Raw genomic sequence first — 20,894 nt, forward strand, 5'->3', positions numbered from 1 at the left:
TCCTACACCGGAAACTGCACGAAAAAAGAAGACTAAATAAACTTAAAATAGGCTGGTGGAACAAACACTTAGAAGGATTGAGAGCTCAAGTAAGAACTTTATTCAACTGAGCCACGGCCCATAATGAGTGGGATACATGCAGAAATACATTGACCACAACAAAAAAATCTGAAAATGGTACAGGAGGCAGGTATGCTTCTTCACAAAGACAGATGGAAGCTTCACAAACAGAAGAAGAAACAATCTCTCTTGAACACTCAGGAGGAGGAGCTCTCTATTAATTCCCACAAAACCATAATGATTCCATTCACAAGGAAGAGGATAATAGGAACCCGAAAAACTCCAAGTCTAAACGGGACACTGATCCCATTTTCCAAGGAGGCCAAATATTTAGGGATCACACTAGAACAGCGGCTAACATGGAATCCACATTTAATTAAAACCACCAAGAGAGCCAAAATTGCCTGGGGGAGATGCAGAAGGCTGTGCGCCAAAAACTGGGGATTAAACCCCACAATGAGAGCCTATACACCTGTGTCTTAAGACCAATGTTGATATATGGGTCTGTGGTGTGGTGGACCAAGACTCTGCAGGCCAAAGCAATCTGGTTATCAAGCGGCAACCAAAGACAAGCTTGTTTCAGTGTCACTGGATGCCCCACGCCAACTATGGCCATGGAGGTGTTGTTAAACCTCCCACCACTTCATATTTTAATCCAAGGAGAAGCCAGAGCAGCAGCCCACAGACTCATAAATGGACAACTATCTGCAAGGATAGGACATGTAAATAAATAATGGAAACTGAGGAAGAAGATACAGGCAGATGCCATATTCGGCATGCCAATCGATGACAATATTCCAAAATACAATTTTACTAAAAATTACAAGGTACTGATACCAGAACGAGAAGAATAGGCCAAAGGAACTCCTATTAGTACAATGACAGCTCCAAAACCGACAAGGGCATGGGAGCTGGAGTCTTCGAGATGAATCCAAAGACCAAACTGACGATAAACCTAGGTAAATATGCTACAGTTTTCCATTCTGAAAGCATTGTGATTGAACACTGCGCCCAGTAAATAAAAAGGCAAGGAATACGTTCCCAGAAGATTTGACGTGTTGCCAAAGAGGGGGGCCATTCATGGATTCTCTAGGCCCTGAACCCTACTGTGGCTTAGCATCCTGCCACAAAAGAGGATACATCTTAAAATGGTGTGGTTACAAGTCCAAAACCTGGTGTAACAATACCACAGGCATGAGGCATACAAAGAGATTCATAGATGGGCCTTCCGCAAAACTTACAATGGAATTACTGGAAAGCAACCACAACTGAATCAGGATTCTGGTTCAATGATCCCAGTTTTTCAGGGACTTTAGGCAGTTTTCGACAATTTTTGAGTGAACTTGTAGGGTTAAAGAGTCTTTAGAACTGCCTGGCTGTCTGAAAGAATTAACATTGTGCACCTTTAATGTTTTGGAGATGTTTTGGTAAGGGTTCTTTAATCTCGAGTTTACAACGGCTGGCACTTCTAGAGGTCACCGTTTTTGTTGGTCATACTCATTTTTGTTTTGTTTTGACTCATTCTGGGATTCAGGATTTCTATGTTTGATCCCAATTTTAGATTCTGGGCCTATATATTGTTTTGCAGATCCTACTTAGGGCGGTATGTCTCAATGTTTATCACCCAGAACTCCTTTGAGTTCAGGCATTCAACTCTATTGTCAGGCGTTGGGTTTTCCCAGGTTTTTGAGATTTTGGGTAAATGCAGTTTTATGCATTTAGTATTCTTAATTTAATAATATAATAAAATGTGTTGTTAGCTTAATGGTTTTATTTATTTATAACATTTGGTGATCACATAAACTTACATAAAACAACAATCATAACAAAAACATCCATAACATAAAAGTTTTATGCACTGAATATCAACGCATATACATAGATGAATGTATATATAAAAGATATACAATGTATAATGTATATACATAACAAGAATAATATAGTATTTTTACACTTTAAATTTGTTAACATTGTTTAAAAATATATTTTTGTATTTCAAAGACAAGTTTAAGCTCTAGTAAAACATAAAACATAATTTTTACCTTAATATTTTGAGCAACATTTGAAACATTTTGGCTAATATTTATCTCGCACAACAAAAAAATTATATTTGGCCATAAATTTTGGATCGAAATTTTTTTAGAGTAGGTAAAAGTAGGATTAACCTTGTTGTTAAACAAATAAATTAAAAATTATTAACGACTTGTAGTAAATTTTGGTAGTTTGTAATTACTATTTTAGTTTGGTACAATAAATTTTGTTTTAACATGTTGACAGCAATTGTTGAGTCAGTGTTTTAAAGTAGTTAAAACGATTTAGTACTAACTTTAATTTAAAGACTTTTTTGTACTACGAGGTTTGTCACACATTTGTAATGAAACTGTTAGAAGAAAATGTTACAGAAGACCCTGAAAGTACTTAAAGGTGTGTTAAGATTTAAATGTAACATTTTTGCCTTTTTAACAAATACGATAATGTTCACCCATCTAATATTTCATGCAGAATGAATGTGAATAAAGAAAGATAAAATGTCACGGTTAGCTTAATTTAAAAGTAGGTAAAATTTACAATAGATCGATAAAAGAAAATGATTTTACTTTTAAATCCTCTGTACCAAAATTATAATTTATTTTCACAACACAGACTGGTTCAATATAGAGCAAATAAAAAAATTAAAAACCTTAAAACTACACAACAAATATGTTCTAATAATCACATTTTGCTTTGTTAAATCGTGCCTTAAATCCCTGAAAGAAAATGTTTTCCATATCATTTCATTGTAAAATAAAATACACTATCAACTTCTTTAAGAGGGAATGGGAGAGAGAGAGAGAGAGAGAGAGAGAGAGAGAGAGAGAGAGAGAGAGAGAGAGAGAGAGAGAGAGAGAGAGAGAGAGAGAGCGAGAGAGAGAGCTATGTACAACATATAAAAGGTATTAAGAACAAATCAATCTCAAAGATATATGAGATCAACAATTTTTAATGCATCCATTAGACAATGGTATACCATTTGGTATTACCGATTAATTCAGATCATAATGTCCATATACAATTGTTTTAAACATAAAACACTTTGAGAGAAAATGATTTTGTTTCTATACAATTTACGATGTCATGTATGCATATTAATCTTTCAGCATTATTCAAGAAGCTCGATTTATTATTTCATGCAAATAATAAAAGTTGACCGCATCAAAAGAAATTTATAAATGCATTCTATTCCTAAATGACTTTTCAATAAAAAGGTTTTTCATTTTTTTCCAAGTAAACATGTAAGACATGCTTACTACAATCATTTACCAGTTACAGTTTGATAATCAGAAGCTGACTAATGTAAAATAATTACTACTGTATTGAAATAACATTTAGATTTTTTTAAATGTTCTAAGTTTTAGAAAAATTGCACTATTTTTTTACATTTAATAATTTACAATGTTATATAGTAGTTATAACCCATAACAGATTGATAAATAAAAAGTATTTAAAGTATATTGATGTTGAAATTTGAAAGAGAAACGTCAAGACGAGGATGGAACATCTTACGGATATTTATCAACAGAGTTGATGGAGTGTGTTGGTCTGTGAGTTGGCAAACTCATTCACTCAGCACTTAATGGGTCTTCACTCGTGGGTTTGTTGAACTACTCTAACACTTTCAGCAATGTGTCACCTTCCATGAGGGACTGTCTTGTAACATAGTCTGTATAGGGTATATGCTGTTGATCATGGTTTTCGTTGGTCAGCAGTGTTGTCATTTATCATTATTATTTCTGTTATTATTTTTATTATTATTATGTCTGTAAGTAAAAGTACTTAATTTACTACTTAGTAAAGTATTAAAACCTATTGATGATCTCAATTTAACTTTCTATATAGCACCAACTTCTCTACTGACATAATGACTTTCATAATTGTAACTTAGGCCCTGCTTTTCATAGCTTTAGACAAATCATCCAAAAAAGGAGAAGAGAATTGGGTTCAATACACACCCCTGTCTAACTCCTAATAGTTGATTTTTTTCTCTTATACTTGTACAGTAGTTTAGTGCTAACTGCATCCCCTCATCACCTATCCTTTTAGCACCAGCCTCAGCTTCATTAGTATTTCTTTTTTTTTCATTCCTTGAAGATTAGCAATGATTTTTGCTAGGCAAGTATCACGTTTGCTTTTGTTTCTTGCTTAATATGTAAGTTAATATGCTCACTGGTTCTGATGGTTTATAATGTTTTCCTCTTTGAAGATGCTGAAACATGTTTGATTAGTTCAACAAACCCGCAAGTGAAGATGGACCCAATAAGTAATCCAGTGCTGGTTTTGCATGATTTGTCAGTAGGTTGATCATCTTTAACCATCCTGATTCACTTATTCTTTGATTAGACACATGTTTGATATATCTATAGTGATTTAGTTGTACACTGAGATGTAGCAGCGAGCACAGAAAGACAAGGATGATCGAGGATGATTAAACTGAGTGTAAACAATGAACATCTCAGAGATCAAACATCGCTTCACATAATGCATTGAACAAAAGCCCAAAATCCAATATCCAAATGACTTGTTGGTAGGATGTCCACAATATACTGAAATTCACATGTTTAGCAAAAATAATATGTGGTGAAGTTAGTTATGACAATTATTTCAAATATTAAAAACAATTAAAATTCATTTTGCTTATTGAGCAATGAAATTCAATTCTTCATGCAAATGAGCAAAGAGTCCTAAATAAAAATTTAAAAAAAAAACATTGAAACCCAATAAATATATCAAATTTAAATGCTTTGTGAATTATCCTTTTAACAATTTAGTATGATCATTTGTTTTTAAAATTTGGGTTATCGACTTGCCACCCAGTTGCTGTAGGCCCAAATTTATAAACTAGCCTTCGACCAATAACTGGTTGAAGAACTTGGCTCTTGTAATAGTACCTATAAACAGACAAGCAAACACATGAATGAGATTTATTTTTACTTTTACAACAGTTTTATTTTAATATACCAAAATTGTTATTTTTACAAATTTAAAAATATAATAAAACGGCATTTGATTGAGTCTAGTAATCGGGCTTGCTTTGGAAACTGAAGAACATCCTCTTATTTTCTTTCACTTGACTTGCATAATCTGCTTATTCATCTCAGTCAGGAGAATTCTGCCTTATCAGAGGGCTGGGGACTGATAGAAGCTATGCTGGAAATGTCCCCTTACGGTACATAGTTCAATTTTGCAATAAAAATCATGTAAAAATGCAGATATTTTTTAAAATTAATTGTAACAGGTCAAATGATAATCCATGCAAAGTGAATGACAGCTAATTTCTTTGCGATTTCAATTTCTACTCATGTCATATTTGCAAGCAGGGTAAGTGGGCCCTAACTCTAACCCTACTTAACCTAATTAACTGATTAATTAACCTTAACTGATTCCTAACCTAATGTCCTAATGTCTCCCTTAATGATAAATGGTCCAACGAAAATTTATCCATGTTACTAATGTGTTAATAACGGGGAAAAATGTTAATTTGAATAAAATACCTTGTAATTTGTAAATTTGAAGGTTAATCAGGTCAGAATTCAGAATGAGCACAGTTAACTGATAATATTTGATGTATTGAACATGATTTAATTAATTTAAACTGTACCTCATTGCACGGCTTAATTTCTCATAATTCATATCTGGGTTATCCTTTTTAGTACCCCACAGTTTGGCAACTTTATCACTCTGAACAAATCGGAACATCCCTTCTTCATAATTGTCCCAAACAATAAGGCTTGGGCAATAGTCTCTGTTTTTAAGGAGGTCTCTTAAAAATTCCCACAATCTACCTAATTTTTCTGAAAAAACAACAACAAAATAAACATAGTTATTAACAAAGTAAATAATAAAGAAACAAAACAATGAGTACAAATAATAATTAAAAATAAAGGCACACTTAATTTAGTTTTGTATTTTTCTGTCTTGACACAAATGGTAGTACAATCATAACATTAAATATCAGTTAAATACAAGTAAATACAGGTTTAAGTTAGCCACTTTATACAAAAACAATATACTTACCAGGTTTCTTTTTTCTTTTTGTTTGTCCTTTTGGTCTACCTCTCATTTTTTGCTTTGGTTGTTGAGGTGCAGGTGAATCTGGATCACTGATTTTTGCATCTTTTACAATAAATGTTGCATGTTATAAAATTTTTAAATTAAAACTGTTCAAGTGGTATTCAAAGAATGATTTACTTTACCTAATGCTGTGTCATTCTGTTTACTTGTGTTACACGAGTAATTTATTTTTGGCGGTTCGGTTTTGTCTAGACACATTAACACAGGTGCATTTTCTGGTTCTTCTATTTCTCGGTTTTCATGTTTGATGCTCTCTGAAGCTGTTTAAAATAGAAAAATTGTTTTATTATTTAAAAAAAAGTTACAAAATTAAAGAGAACTTACACTGTTCAAAGTTAAGAGGTAAAGTTTCATCTTGCGTTAATTTTATTTCTTGCAGTCTTTTATACAATGTAAGTCCGTAGTTCATATCACACTGATTGAATTCATGAGATGTAAGGTGAAAAAATTTGTTGCCATCAAATGAAGCAAATTTTTCGCTGCAGATTTCTGTGCAACAGATATTGAGCTGTCGGGCTTCACTATTTAACCATTCTACAATATCTCTTTTGTCCCATAATTTTACAGGTTTTGTCCTCCAGCCATCTACGCTATCACTGGGCAAATCATCTATAAACAAAACAAAAAATATAGTAAAACATTATTACATTTTGTAGCTCATGACTACCTTGTTTATTATTTAAATCCTGGCGATTATCAGTCGGTTCAACAGAATCTGAGAGGAGGGGATTCGTCGAAATCAGGCAGTTGTTTTCTGGATATGGGTTGTCCAAACTGAAGGTCATAGCTGAACCCAAATTAGTGGAAGGATAATAGTTGCTGATGAACTCATCTTCACCATTCTGTGAATTAAATAATAATGTAAACATAAAAGTTCTTTACACTGTGCTGAAAAATTGAAATTTGTGCAAGAAGTTTGTGTGTTATATAAAAAATATACATATTTTAAACTTGAAATTTCACAAAAACTGGCAAACACATTGCTACAGTTAGACTGGGTATAACTCAGAGGAGCAATAGGGATATAAGCTGGTCACTGGCATCTGAGAAAACACCTGTATAACATAGGTATATCTAATAATGATTTCATTTGTAGGCTATTTAATGAGGAGGAAGAAACCGTCACCTATACTATCTTCAAATGTGAAGCAACTACTCAATGGAGACCACCTATAGTACCACGAAGACCCAGCAAGAAGAGTTGCAGCAATAACCTACTTCTTAAAAGAAGGATCAACTTAATTGAAGTGAACTATGAAAGTAGGAAAAGTACATTAAGCCAGAAGGCTGCAATGTTTGTGGAATACAAAAACCCCCCACTTCATAACTTCCTAAATAGTAAAGTTCCATTAATTTATCTTTCTTATAAGGTTTTATTCTGTAAGGCTTTAAAATATGGCAAATTACAATATGTTTTGTATCTTCAATTTCTTGTTACTTTAAGTTCTACTTAACCTTGTTGGTTCTACTACCACTTTACAACTTTTAAATTTGATCATGTTGTCACAACAAATATATGATTTTGAGTTGGTGTAAATACAAATATCAGTTTGCATCGCCAAGGGTCTTTTGTTTATTTAAACTTAAAACTGTCATGATTATTCAATCTGGTATTTTGTTATACGGTATACATTACGTTCCTCTTTTTTTTTCTTCTTTTTTTTTTAAGTAAAGAATAATAGCGTTTTTAATTAGAGGTCTGCCTTTGTAAACATTTCTTTGTAGTGTTTTTTTAAACTGCCTAGACCTTACATAATTTTTCCTCATTGACTCAGTCATCTCACCTTTATCTTGCTATCATTAACTCAAAAGGAATTCTACTGGTTATTGAACAAAAGGGGTTCAAAGCTTTCAAATTTCTTCTCTCAACTTCTGTTTCACTTATTCATAGTAATAATGTCTAAATTTAATATGCAGGTTTCACCAAGTTTATTGGACTGTATAGTATACCACTTAGGAAAAAGAGACATTACAAAACTCATAAATGCAGTTAGACTCAACCAATGAGTCATAAAGCTGGAGTGCGACTCCAACAGACATCACGATTAGCGAGTCCAACTATATATCATCATACATAAATGACAAACCCAGGTTATTAAAAAAATCAATTATTTTCAAGTGTAGCAGTGATAAACTCAAACGAACGAATGCAACACTCGTTAAAAAGAAGATATGCCACACTTATTAGCGAGATGCCCTGTACTTAAAGAATTTGGTCAAGAAGTATAGGAAGTTGGTTTTGTGTGAGAGTGAGTGATACAAAATGGTATGAACATGGCCTTATTCTGAGGACCAATATTGGTCTGTGCAATCTTCGTCATTGCCTAGAACTATTCGTTAAGCTTAAGGCTTTTTATCAGATCCCAAAGCTTTGCTAAAATCCTTGTGGTTTTGGCTTTTCCTTTCCCACGAGTAGGGATCTCAGCCAGCATAGGCCTTCACACCAACAGAGAACATATTCCACTGTTTATTCTTCTTCAATAATATCTGACTTATTTCTGGGGCTATGAATCTTTTCAAAGAAAGAATCATAGCCAAAGAAGGTTGAGTCATACACGTTGTTTAGAGCTCTCCGGCTCCTATCTGAACAATTTTTATCTGAACGAGTTATAATTATAAACAAAATAAAGTGCCGTACAATTATTATAAACAAACCAATGTTGAACAAGGATTGATTCTATAAAAGATGACTAAACATTCGTGGTCGATAATTCTTTCATTTCCTGCTTTAAACCAAGAAAAAAATGGATATTTACTTTTTTAAGGTAAATAACAATGCGAGGTGAATTAAAATCTAATCTGCAGAATCAGATCATATTACAAATGTGATTTCAATTTTTTTTTTCACACGGTCACAACACTAACGCTAATGATAGCGCTGCACCCGGAGGACACGTGCCATGAGAAAGGAGTCAATGCTGGCACTCAATGTGAGGCATTAAGGGGAGGAGGTCGCGAGGCCATCGTCGATTAAGGCAACGTGACACGGGTTCTCTGGATGGGAATTGTACAGAGAGAACTCCGGCAGTAGGGTAGGGTGGATCAAGAGGTTGATGTGAAACTTTTGGAATCGGGAACGGATCACTTCGTTGACAAAAGGAATGTTGAGGTCGTCGTTGATAGTACGGTTAGTGACGTAACGTAGTAAGGAGCTTTGACAGTTTGTCTGACGACTTTTGATTGGAAGGATTGGATGCGCTGGATGTTGGATTGATTGGCAGAACCCCCACAGTTCCACTCGATATGTCCCAATTGGTCGCAGTAAGGTCTCGTATAACGTTAGTTTAGTTTTGACGGTCAAGGCAGATTTTGGTCCTAGAAGTCTTCGTAGCCGTCCAAGTCTTCCAGTGAGTTGCTGTCTCTTAAAACATGTATGGGGATTACATGTCAGTGTGCTATCTAGGTACTTGTATTTGAATCAAGTATTTGACTTGAATGGAAGTGGTATCTCTTTGTTGTTGATGTACAATGGAGGGCAAGTCTGTTTTCTCAATGTGAAAGTACATTGAGTATATTTTTCTTCATTCAGTCTTGTCCTCCACTTTTTGCACCAGTCTTCGATAAGCTCAGGGTTCTTGGATGTAGGAGGCAGCTTGGATAGGATTCGAGGTAGAGGACAACATTGCGAGAGAAAAATAAAGATATATTCAATTTGTACACTTTTTCAAATAAGTGAATCACTCCACTTGGTATGTCAAATAAGAATAAACATGATCAATTCTTTTTTTGCGCATGGGTAATGGGAGAACCTAAACTCATTATAAAAAATAAAAATAAAGAAATAATTTTTTAAAGCTACACGTGGAACGTAAAACCCGGATGAAGAATGGCATTACATAACACGAGATTGTCTCCATCTGGGTTATTTTATGCCGTCATTCGCAATTTATCATTATGGGTCTATTCAAAGTTATAAATTTCTTGTATGAACCTTTGAGCAGTCAACATCATTTTATTTCTCCAAAGAATTAACTCATTTATTTCGCTAACTATTTAACTTAAATATTTTTCTCAGGGAGCATTCATTTTATTTCCAGTACATTTTTTTTTTATAATTTTGTCCTATGCTTTTTGATATTTTCCTAACTTTTTATTTTTAAATACAAGTTTACAAACTTGTATTAGAGTTTGCGAAACATGAATGAAATGAACTTTTCTCTCGAGGCGAAGCCCCCTGACCCACCAAACAACTTAAATATAATGGGAAAATGGTGCAGAAAATTCTTGGTTATGTCCCTAGAATCTGAAGACATCTCTTTCAATAATTCCAGCCCATTTAAAGTATGCAGGTTTATAAAGAGTTACAGAGAGTTATAAAGTCTTAAAATTTTTCAGGAATGGAACTATCCTTCTTGACATTAACTGTGAAAACGATTAATTAAACCTTCAAAATATTAAAACCTATGAAAATATAAGCGTGGGGGCGTCGGTGGCGGCATCGGTGGCGTTGGCACGGCGCTCATGATTGTAAGGTAAAGGAACCGAGTTGGAATCCAGCGGCCCCGCTTCGAACCCGACATACTTACAAATGGGCTTTTTTCAAAAACACCGGCACCCTGAGGGTTGATATGACCTCTGCCGTTGGGAACCATCGTAAAATATATATACAAACGTGAATTTCACCCTTCATCGCACAATAAATTTTTCAAAGGGCGTCGTTGTGTACGTACATTCCTGAATTGTTACATTGCTCTGAAATAGAAATAATGACGAATCTTAAGGCGTTGAAGTTGAAAGATATTAAGAAGAATGTAAATGGAAAATCTGTTTCCACCCCAACTTTATTTCTTTCCAAAAACATGATATTCCTGAAAAAATAATTTTTGACTTCCTTCAGATCACGGTGCGCCCTTTTACCTGTGTGGTGTTTAGTAACCGTTAGTTAAAAAAACATTTTCATTTTCAAGAAAAACATTTTCTTTATCCTGCCAACGTTTCGATCTTTATTGAGATCATCTTCAGGGCCTGGGATTTATGAACATTGTTTAAATTTTACAAATACATGGAGGATGTGAAAAAACGTTGGCACGATAAAGAAAATGTTTTTCTTGAAAATGAAAATGGTTTTTTAACTAGCGGTCACTAAACAGATTTTCCATTTACATTCTTCTGACTAAACTGAATTGGCTCGTGAAACTGACTTTTTTTATCTCAACTAAAAACCTTGATTAATTGAAAAGAAAATTGAAAACATTCGAAAAAACGAAAAAGTTTATTTCAAACAGGCTGAAATCCTTTACAAACATAGAACGTCTCCTCAAGAAAGACTAAATCTCCTATATTCCCAAATAGATTCATCCTCAAAATCCCTACATATCCCTCATCCTCCTTCCCCTATTCAACCACCTTCCTCTATCCCTCCATCCTCTTCCCCCCGAACCTCTCCTCCCAAAATCCATTGAATCCCTCGAGGATTTAGGAGATTACTAAGCCCACAAACTTGTGCATCATCTCAATCACCTCAATGCAAGCCTGAAAGCAAACGACGCGAACATTTGGTTACTGTCCCGGTTAATTCTAACGGTGGCTCCAATAATCCTCCTCTAATTGTATCACCGTAACTCTCAATTCCTACAATCGTTAATAGGTATCAACCGAAAACACCTGTTACGGTACATAAATCAAAATCCACCGTAAACCTGGACAAGATTAGCTGTAAACGCCCAGTGTAACAAAGCTCAAACAATCCAAATTATCCATCCCAAAACAAGTCAAAACTCCACAAATAAGTGGTACAAAACAAAATATCTGTTATATATAATGTGAAACATTTCATTCCCTTCTAAATACATTTAAAGTACAGAAAGTAAAACTAAATCTGCTGATTAATAATGTCAAATAATAAAAATCCGACATAATAAACCTTTTTGCAACAACCCAATACTTAATCCTACCACAAAATGAAACATCTTAACTTTCTTCAATGGAATATTTGTGGCTTAAACTTTCACCGTAATAATTTACAATATTTAATTTATGAATTTGACCTAACCATTGCAAGTATTCAAGAAACCCACCTTAAGGTCACTGACAACTTTACACTACGCGTGTTGGAATAATAAAAAATCTATCACTTCTTGACCGAACTTATATTAAATTTGTATTATACTTATATTAAAGTTGTGGGGCAACACAATAAATATGCCGTTCTTAATCTTCTTCTTATACCGATTTCCTTCCCCACCCCTTCAAAATCCAACGTATATAAACATAAAACAGCAAAATCTCACTGGAACTCTCAACACGACACGCAAGAATGGCACAATTACACAGAAGGCAAACACATTGAGTGAGTAGAAATACATTGATTGAATATAAAAAATATATTTTGCATTGTATAAATTCACTTTTCCACATCCTAAATGTATTTGTATGTTTGTAAATCCCAGGCCCTGAAGATGATCTCAATAAAGATCGGAACGTTGGCACGATAAAGAAAATGTTTTTCTGAAACCTACATCACACCAGACCGCATCTCACGATTTCTGAATAATTATCGAATAACGGTCACTAATCACCACACACTCCTCTATTAGCTTCTAGCTATCACCAAATTGCTCACACCTGCTCCTTAGAAAATTAGTATCTCAAAGACAACATTGGTTTCTCGTATCAGGTATACTGTTACCCCCTCTCCACTGTGGCTTCCGAAATAAACGAAGTACTACTTACACTCTTGTCTAATGGATTCCTTCCGTAAAAAGAAAACCTGGCCGCGACTAATTTTTGATACACTTGTTGATCTTGGTACCTCTGGCCACTTTCTGAATTTTAACATCAACGTCCTGCACGACAGGTCCTTTAGGGTCCGCTGGGGTAACACCCTATCTGTCGAATACACCCAAGAAAACGGCGTCTCGCAAGGATGTGTCCTTATGGCAACGGTCTTTTGTATTTGCATCAATCAAATCCTCACTGCAATCGATTCCCCGTTCCAAGCAATGTTATATGCAGACGATCTTGTAATATTTTACAAGCATAAAAACATTAGTTCCCTTCACCCAGGGCCACGGAGCTCGGGTCCGCCGACGCACTGTTTCAAGGCCTAAATGACCAGTGAGGTCGCTGCCTTAACAAAAAAAAAGTTAAAAACAAATAAAAAGTTTTATTGCAACAAAATACAAAGAACATGGTTACGTCAACTAAAATATATAATTTATATATGGCCTATACGTAAGTAATACTGCTTATTAAAAATTCATGAACTCTTCCACGACGCTTAAATGAAGGCATGTAATCAGAATTTTTAACATTACATTTATAAAACTCATTTCTATCATTAATTCGCGTGTTTTTCATTGTGTAGTGGAAATCGCTTGCTCTTTTAGTTCCTGACCAGCATATGTTTATGCTTAACAGCAAAAACTGCTAAGGGCAATGCTTTTAGAGAAGAAAAATTGCTATATCTAAGCATGGCAGTGTCAGAATTCTTAATTTTTGTAGAAAACTCTCAATGTGAGTCGCGATACCCAGCCCAGGACATTTAAAGTTTCGGATTATTTGAGAAAAAATTATTAAAAGCATCTGAAACGGCTTTGGGGTTAGACTCGACAGTTGCAGTTTTGGTGCAGTTTCTGGAACTTCGCAGTTTGTGGTAGATTACTTTAGAGAAAGAATCGACCTCTTTACGACCTACGCACCCTCGGCCAGTATAGGTCTAGTGTGCATCTCCAGTGTTGTCTAGAAATCTTCATTACGTTTACGAAGTTTTACCGGATCCCAAAGCTTTTTCAAGAACCTTCCGAGTGCTCCTTTAGGCCCGGGCTTTCCTTGCTCAGGAGAAGGACTCTCAGCCTGCACAAGACTTTGCATCAACAGAGGACGTGTACCGCTGCCTCTTCTTCTTCCTGGCAGTATTTGCGGAGACTTGTTTCTGCTGCTCCGAATGTTTATGGCTCTGCAATCTGCATTGCTGCAAATCCAGGAAGTCGAAACAATGAAGTATATAGGAGTGTTGCTGGATAGAAGGTTTTCTTGGAACAAACACGTGAATATGGTTTATAAAAAAGCGTCTCGACTAATCAACGTATGTTCCAGACCAGCAAATGTTTGTTGAGGCCTAGAAAGTAGTGCCCTTGAAATTATTTATAAAGGTGCGATCCCATTCTACAGTATGCTATACCAGCGTGGAGTAAGCTCCGTAGATTCCAAGTCTAATATTACAAAGAGTAATTAAAGCGTCTGAGACTATATCATTTGAAACTGCGAGCATTATAACGGTATTTCCACCTAATGATGATGGTAATGATGTTGATATGAATATGGATGGAAGTCGGGGGGTTTTTCCCCAAGCACTGCAGTCGAACTAATGAAGAATACTTATCTGAATTAATGAAGGTGATACTAAGAGCCGCCACACCGATAAACTTGTACACAGCTGGTAGCACCTAAAGGTGAATTCAACATATATGAGTCAATTAACGGTCGAAAGTATAAGAAGGTCCCTATTCACAGCTGCGTATCCCAGAAAAGCACGCCTGTAAGAGGATCGAGAAATGGAGACGACCCCGAGCATGTGGAAAAAAAGAGGACCAACTTGGAATCATCCGGCAAAGGACCCAGGGCCAGGGGCGCTACCCTCCGGAGGACTTCAAGAAAGACGATGGGTACCTCTAAACTACCCCCAAGTGCTCCTGTCGGATGGGCAACTAGATGCCATCCAGGATTGTCTGTTGAGAAAGATAATGCACGTTGAAGGCACCATAAAATCAGCCTTTACTGGACTAATATACAAAAAAGGGTGATAGCCTTAAATGGTGCAGGCATCGCCTCAGAAGCATGGATAAAGGAGAAGGAGCTAACACCCTTGGAAGGCGCCAGGCTGCGGATGGTAGAGGATAAAGACCTCCCACGACCGCAAATATTAGTGGGATGCTTCCCAAATTATGACAAAAAAAGACAAAAACGAAAATATCTTACGCTTCCTAAACAAGCAATATAAAGGCCTCCAAGTACAGACCTAGAAAATTGTTCAAAGTAAAGAAGAGGTAACAATAGTGATCCTTCCTATGGCCATTGATCAGAGGTCAACAGAAGCCTTAAAGAAAATGGACATAGTTAATTTTCGATTTGGCACAGCAAAGTAATTGCTACAAGATCCATTCGGGGATTTGCTGAACAGAATATTCCAGTTTCAGAACTACAACGTATAGCTTTTTATTATATGAATGACAGTAATTTTTGGACGAAATCTTTGGACGGAAATCAGGGAAATTAAGAACTTTAGGGGCATATTTAAAGTGAAGCCTCTATGTGCATACCATCAACAAATCGATATATGCCTTCTTTATAGTTATAGAAACATACTGTTAAGGAGGGGAGGCCAAAGAGTTTTTGATGAAAAATCTTTACGACTGGAAAACACAAAACAGACACACATAGAACAACAGCATTGAATACTGTGAAGGTAGTTTTCATTGGGAGATTATCATTAAAGCATAAAGCCAGCCCAGATGCGATTAATTCCCATTTTAGCTGCAGATGACACCTGCGTCAAACAACGTAGGAAGAAGAGAGGCATAAGTGTACTGTTTGACAATTTCAATGGTAATTTGCCTGTCTTTCTAACCTCAGATTCCATTTTTACAATTATTTTCTAATACTTGTATGTGAGTCGTGAGTTAAGAGTTGAAGGAACTGCCCCAGCTGACTCTGCATTACGACTTCATATAAACCTAGCGCTTATCTCAAACGGCGCGTATTCTCTCCCCGTTCTTCAGGCGTACGACTTCTGACGATTCTCTCGCATTTTTCTGTCTTGTAATCTTCTTTATATGTTTTAAAGTAAAATAAATCTTTTTAAAAACGGCCTTTGGTGTTCCAAACATATAACTGGCGCCCGAACAGGGACAGCAGAAGTTCACAGATTTTAGTAAGTCCATTTGACCTATTAATTTCACTATTATTGCGCGATCAATTTCCCGCATTGGAACGTGAGCATTAGCTCTTAATCCGCTGTCTGAAAGAACAAACGCTAAATTGGCCGACTTTAAAACATTGAAGTAGAGAAGAAGATCTACTCTGGACGAAGAGAGAAATACATCGCAGAAAATTTCTTCCTTCTACGGGCAGATCTACAAGCAGAGGACTCCTTCTACATTACCAGAAGAAGATTTACTCTGGACGAAGAAAGAAATACATCGCAGAAAAATTTCTTCCTTCTACAAGCAGACCTACAGGCAGAGAACTCCTTCTACATCGTCGGAAGAAGAACCAGAGATACGTCACCAACATACTGTGAGTAATTTTGTTATATCTCATCCTGAAACATATATTAAACGTCCCATCCTCAAATTAACAAAAAATANGCGTATTCTCTCCCCGTTCTTCAGGCGTACGACTTCTGACGATTCTCTCGCATTTTTCTGTCTTGTAATCTTCTTTATATGTTTTCAAGTAAAATAAATCTTTTTAAAAACGGCCTTTGGTGTTCCAAACATATAACTGTGGACGGCGGTGGCCGAGTGCTTAGGGTCCGACTCGTATTTGCCACACTAGCGGTTCTGGGTTCGAAACCCTACATCCCTTGGCTTTTTAATTGATAATGGTATGAAAAAGTATTCATTCATCAGTAAGGTGGTTTGACACCTCGTCCGCGACACCCAACGGGTAGTTGAACGTTAAGTCCTCCTGTATGACAGTAATTACTTTACTTTATATTCCTCTATGATTACACGATGGATAAAAGTAGAGCATCATCACCATAATTATAATATGCCTTAAATTTAGTGTTGTCAACCTGAACACCTTCAAGTACAGGGGGACATCAAGTAGAGAGAGGAAGAGAGAAAATGATAAATATACATACCTGCCTAACCTTACAATTGGCACAGAAACCATCCTAAATTCCCTCTTTAACTCTAACAACGGTATCTTTGATAAAGCATAATTTTGTGATCGCAAAGTTCAAGGGGGTTCTAGTTTAGTTTAGTTAAACTTGTTATGTTCTCCAAAGGTCATTAGGAGATTGATGCAACTCTACCGACGTGACCCGAAGCCACCCGATGCAAATCCAATGTCCAATTTTCCATAAGATTGTATTATCCCCGTGCACATCTACCCGATGCCACGCAACGCTACCCTACTCGATGCTACGCGTTGCAACCAAGTTCCCGACTGTCCAGATTTTCTTCGAATAGCATCGAATTCAGTTGAAGACAAAAGAATCGGATATTTTTATTTCAAACTATATGTATTATTGTCTTATATTAATTACAACATACCTATTTTAATGTAAACCAAATTAAGCGAGATCAAAAATTCATTAGTTTTTATTAATCAAAATTAATTTTAATAGTTTGGCAGAAAATATATCAAAACACCGGAATACCATTTTTTGATAGAATGAATTTAACTAACAATTTATTACATGGTTTTTCTCATAAAATTTAACTATAATTGGTTACACGGTTTTGCTAATAAAATTTAACTAACAATTTATTTCACGGTTTTGTTCATAAAATTTAACTAACAATTTATTATATGGATTTATTCATAAAACTTAACTAACAATTTATTACATGGTTTTTCTCATACAATTTAACTATAATTGGTTACACTGTTTTGCTCATAAAATTTAACTAACAATTTATTTCACGGTTTTGTTCATAAAATTTAACTAAAAATTTATTATATGGATTTATTCATAAAACTTAACCAACAATTTATTACATGGTTTTGCTCAAAAATTACACCATTTTCGTCGAGTAGAGTCAGAAGCGGACACTCATATTTTTGGAGTTTATTTTAAACTATGTACATGTAATTTTGTCGTTATATTAATTACAACATGCTTATTTTAATGTAAACCAAATTGAAAGATCAAAAATTCATGAGTTTTTATACTAACTATTTAATTATAATAGTTAGGCAGAAAATCTATCGAAACACCGGAATTACTTTATTTAAAACATTTAAATTTAACTAACAATTTATTACATGGTTTTGCTCAAAATACTGCATTAAGAACAAAAGAGGCGTTGCGATTGTGATACTGAAACTTTTCTGCCAAAGATCTCTATTATCTATGACCACTTGGAAGGGTCTATCAAAGGTTTTCTTCTCATTTTGTCGGGTACATAGCCATCTCATTTATTTTAATTCCCTTGAAAATTTTGTGATGGCTTCTCCTTGGACCTAATTTTATTTTCTTGTATCACAGGCACTCTCGAAAGCACATGAATGTGTAAAGCTGGGAGATAGTGAGGTTTCCATCGCTGTTGTGGGAAAGGTATAGAGTCGTAGTAAGGAGCTTGGATTCTTCCGAGGACTTTTGAGAGAGTGCTTGGATGGGTTAGAGATTCCTGGTACCCCATAGTTCAACTCTTTATGTCCAAATAGGTCGACTTACTGTTTTGTCACGACTCAGGAGATCGCGCGACACGTGAACCGTGGAAGCGGGGGCATGGTTCGCCTTTCCAGCGGGGAAGAGACTCCGCCAGCGATAGGCCCTTTAGCGCCAGGTGCGCTAAGGACGATGTCAGGGACAGACCTGCTGCGGAGGAGACCCCCCAGTTAAGTGCAGGGTAATTAAAATAAACGAAAAATAGGTATCCTTTGGATATAACTGTTTCTCAGCATTTATTTATATTTTTTAACAATATAGAAGTACTTTTCATTTTAATAATTTAACTTTATTCCCTTAATCCTCTATTTTAGTGTACCGCACCTCCTTTTCCACCGTCTCGTCACAAAGGGACGAGGAGGTCGTGGCAGTTTGTTCCTGTAATGTCTGATTTTGGTTCAAGCAGTTTTGGTCATGTCAATTTGATTCTTGTCGAGCCCTAAGTATTTCACTTGTGTGGATGTAGGTAATTCCTAAAGTTTGATCAAGGAATTATTGTACCCTGTTTTTATATATATTATCATATTAAGGCCGATATCAATCGCATAAAGAGAAATGTGTTTTTGTCTTTTTAAGCCAACATTTATCACTGTGTATATTTTACTTTATTTTATCCAAGTTGAACTAATGAAGTGTTACATATGGATAAAAACTGATGTCAAAGTTTTTTTAAAAAGGCAGATTATATTTAGATTAGGAGATTGTTCATTAAATGAAGGATTCAGGACTGTACATGTTTATTAAATTAAATTTACTTTTTACTTACTTAAGCAGTGTTTTTTGAGAACGCATATGTATTGGTCCGTAAGTCGATGCTTAACAAAATGAGCCCCATCCCAGGTTTTTTAAAAATTAATTTATTTGAGGCCTATACATATTACAAATATGATCACAAAACGTTTTTTCACTCTGTCACAGCAGTAACACTAATGCCAGCATTGCACTCGGATGTCATGCCATGAGGAACCCGCCGATGCTGGCACTCAATGTATGGGGGGATTAAAGGGCAAGGAGGTCTGGAGGCCATCGTTGATCAAGGCAACGTAGCGGGTTCTTGGGATGGGAATGTGTAAAGAGGCTTGAGCTGTTGGTTAGGTTGGATTGAGAGGTTGGTGCGAAACTTTTGAATCGGGAACGGATCACTTCGTTAACTGGTTGTTGATATTGAGGTTAGTGACGTAGTAAGGAGCTTTGACAGTTTGTCTGAGGGCTTTTGATTGGAAGGATTGGATGTGCTTGTCAGAACCCCACAGTTTCACTCCTTATATCAAAAGTGATCGCAGTGAAGTCTTGTATGGTTATTTAAATTTCCAATATTTAAAAATTCAAATCACCCATAACAGCCTTTGCAGGATCTTGGCATAAATGGACGCTACTGGACTAGTGAATATATTTAACAAGATTATTGCTTTAATAGAGCCTCTCCCTCCCAAATTTCCTTTTGAAAACAACAAATCGCTTTTACTTTCTATATGCTCACTGATTTTACGATTTTACTGTTTAAAAGCTGTTTTTTCTTCTATTTCCTTGCAGTATTTCCTCTTTTTTAAACAAAAGCTCATTGTTATGTTATGAAAACGTGAGCAGAATGAATGGTTTTCGTTTCAATATTGATCTGTTGGTCTCCTTGGAATGCGATTGCATTGGATTTTTTTTGCACTCGAGTACGTTTGATTAGGACGATTAGAAAAAAAGGAAATTTTTTTTAAATAAATAAAAAAGTATTAGGGTTTTGCCTGGGAGTGTATTTTTGGGCGAACATAAAATTAATATTTAAAAAATGAGAGAAACTTCCAGCATAAGACTTACATGAGGAAAGAGGTTGAAGTTGAAGCCGTTGTTGATGGTGTGGTCCTGGAAAGGCATTCTCATAATCGTAAAATCGTTGTAAAACTTATGAGCCGACGTTTTGTACAGTGTAATTGATTTTTTGACCAAAAATTTCACAGAACACCCGGCATCAAAGTAATCGCCGAATAAATGTCAGTCGGTCCTCTTCCTGCTACAAGTGTTGGAAAGATTGAAAGTAGGGACTTTGCCAGATGGAGGGTGGACCAATGGGAAGCCGGGGATCGCGCTGTAACCATGACAATCCTGACGTCACATCTAAACACCTCTTGACCTTGAAACGACGTGGTTTCCAGCCGGAGAAGACATCAATCGTCATGGCTTGTCTCATTGTCTGTCTGTCTGTCCTTGCCCTCCTCACCCACCAACCTACAGATGAAGATGTTTCTTTTTTTAACTTATAATCTATTTTGTAGAAAATTTTTAACTGCAAATAGCCTTACGAGACTCTTTCCGGGACACCGATTGTACATTGTTAGAAATGCGGGGTGCAAATACGATATTTTTTGGTCCAGGTATTACCGCAAAAAAATCA

At 35.7% G+C, this 20,894-nt stretch overlaps 1 protein-coding gene across 1 annotated transcript; it reads right to left on the reverse strand.

Moving 5' to 3' along the window:
- Nucleotides 1-3,707: 3,707 nt before the first annotated feature.
- LOC106672016 (ETS homologous factor-like) lies at nucleotides 3,708-20,528 on the reverse strand. Its single transcript, XM_014403073.2, has 7 exons — nucleotides 20,321-20,528; nucleotides 6,836-7,010; nucleotides 6,493-6,777; nucleotides 6,291-6,428; nucleotides 6,112-6,210; nucleotides 5,696-5,888; nucleotides 3,708-4,985 (listed from the first exon to the last, which is right to left on the reverse strand). Exons 1-7 carry the CDS (start codon nucleotides 20,381-20,383, stop codon nucleotides 4,871-4,873), a joined length of 1,068 nt encoding a protein of 355 aa, XP_014258559.1. The 5' UTR covers nucleotides 20,384-20,528; the 3' UTR covers nucleotides 3,708-4,870.
- Between the last annotated feature and the right edge of the window lie 366 nt (nucleotides 20,529-20,894).

Source organism: Cimex lectularius, unplaced genomic scaffold, assembly GCF_000648675.2.
Source record: "Cimex lectularius strain Harlan isolate CLEC.00 unplaced genomic scaffold, Clec_2.1 scaffold396, whole genome shotgun sequence".
Classification (NCBI taxonomy): domain Eukaryota; kingdom Metazoa; phylum Arthropoda; class Insecta; order Hemiptera; family Cimicidae; genus Cimex; species Cimex lectularius.

What these genes read in the sequence shown, in the direction of transcription:
- LOC106672016 (XM_014403073.2), bottom strand. Translation starts at nt 20,383, where the DNA reads ATGAGAATGCCTTTCCAGGACCACACCATCAACAACGGCTTCAACTTC. An exon ending in ACCTCTTAACTTTGAACAGT is followed by an intron (nt 6,429 to 6,492) that starts GTAAGTTCTCTT and finishes TATTTTAAACAG; the next exon opens with CTTCAGAGAGCATCAAACAT. An exon ending in AAAAAGAAAAAAGAAACCTG is followed by an intron (nt 5,889 to 6,111) that starts GTAAGTATATTG and finishes TTGTTTTTTCAG; the next exon opens with AAAAATTAGGTAGATTGTGG.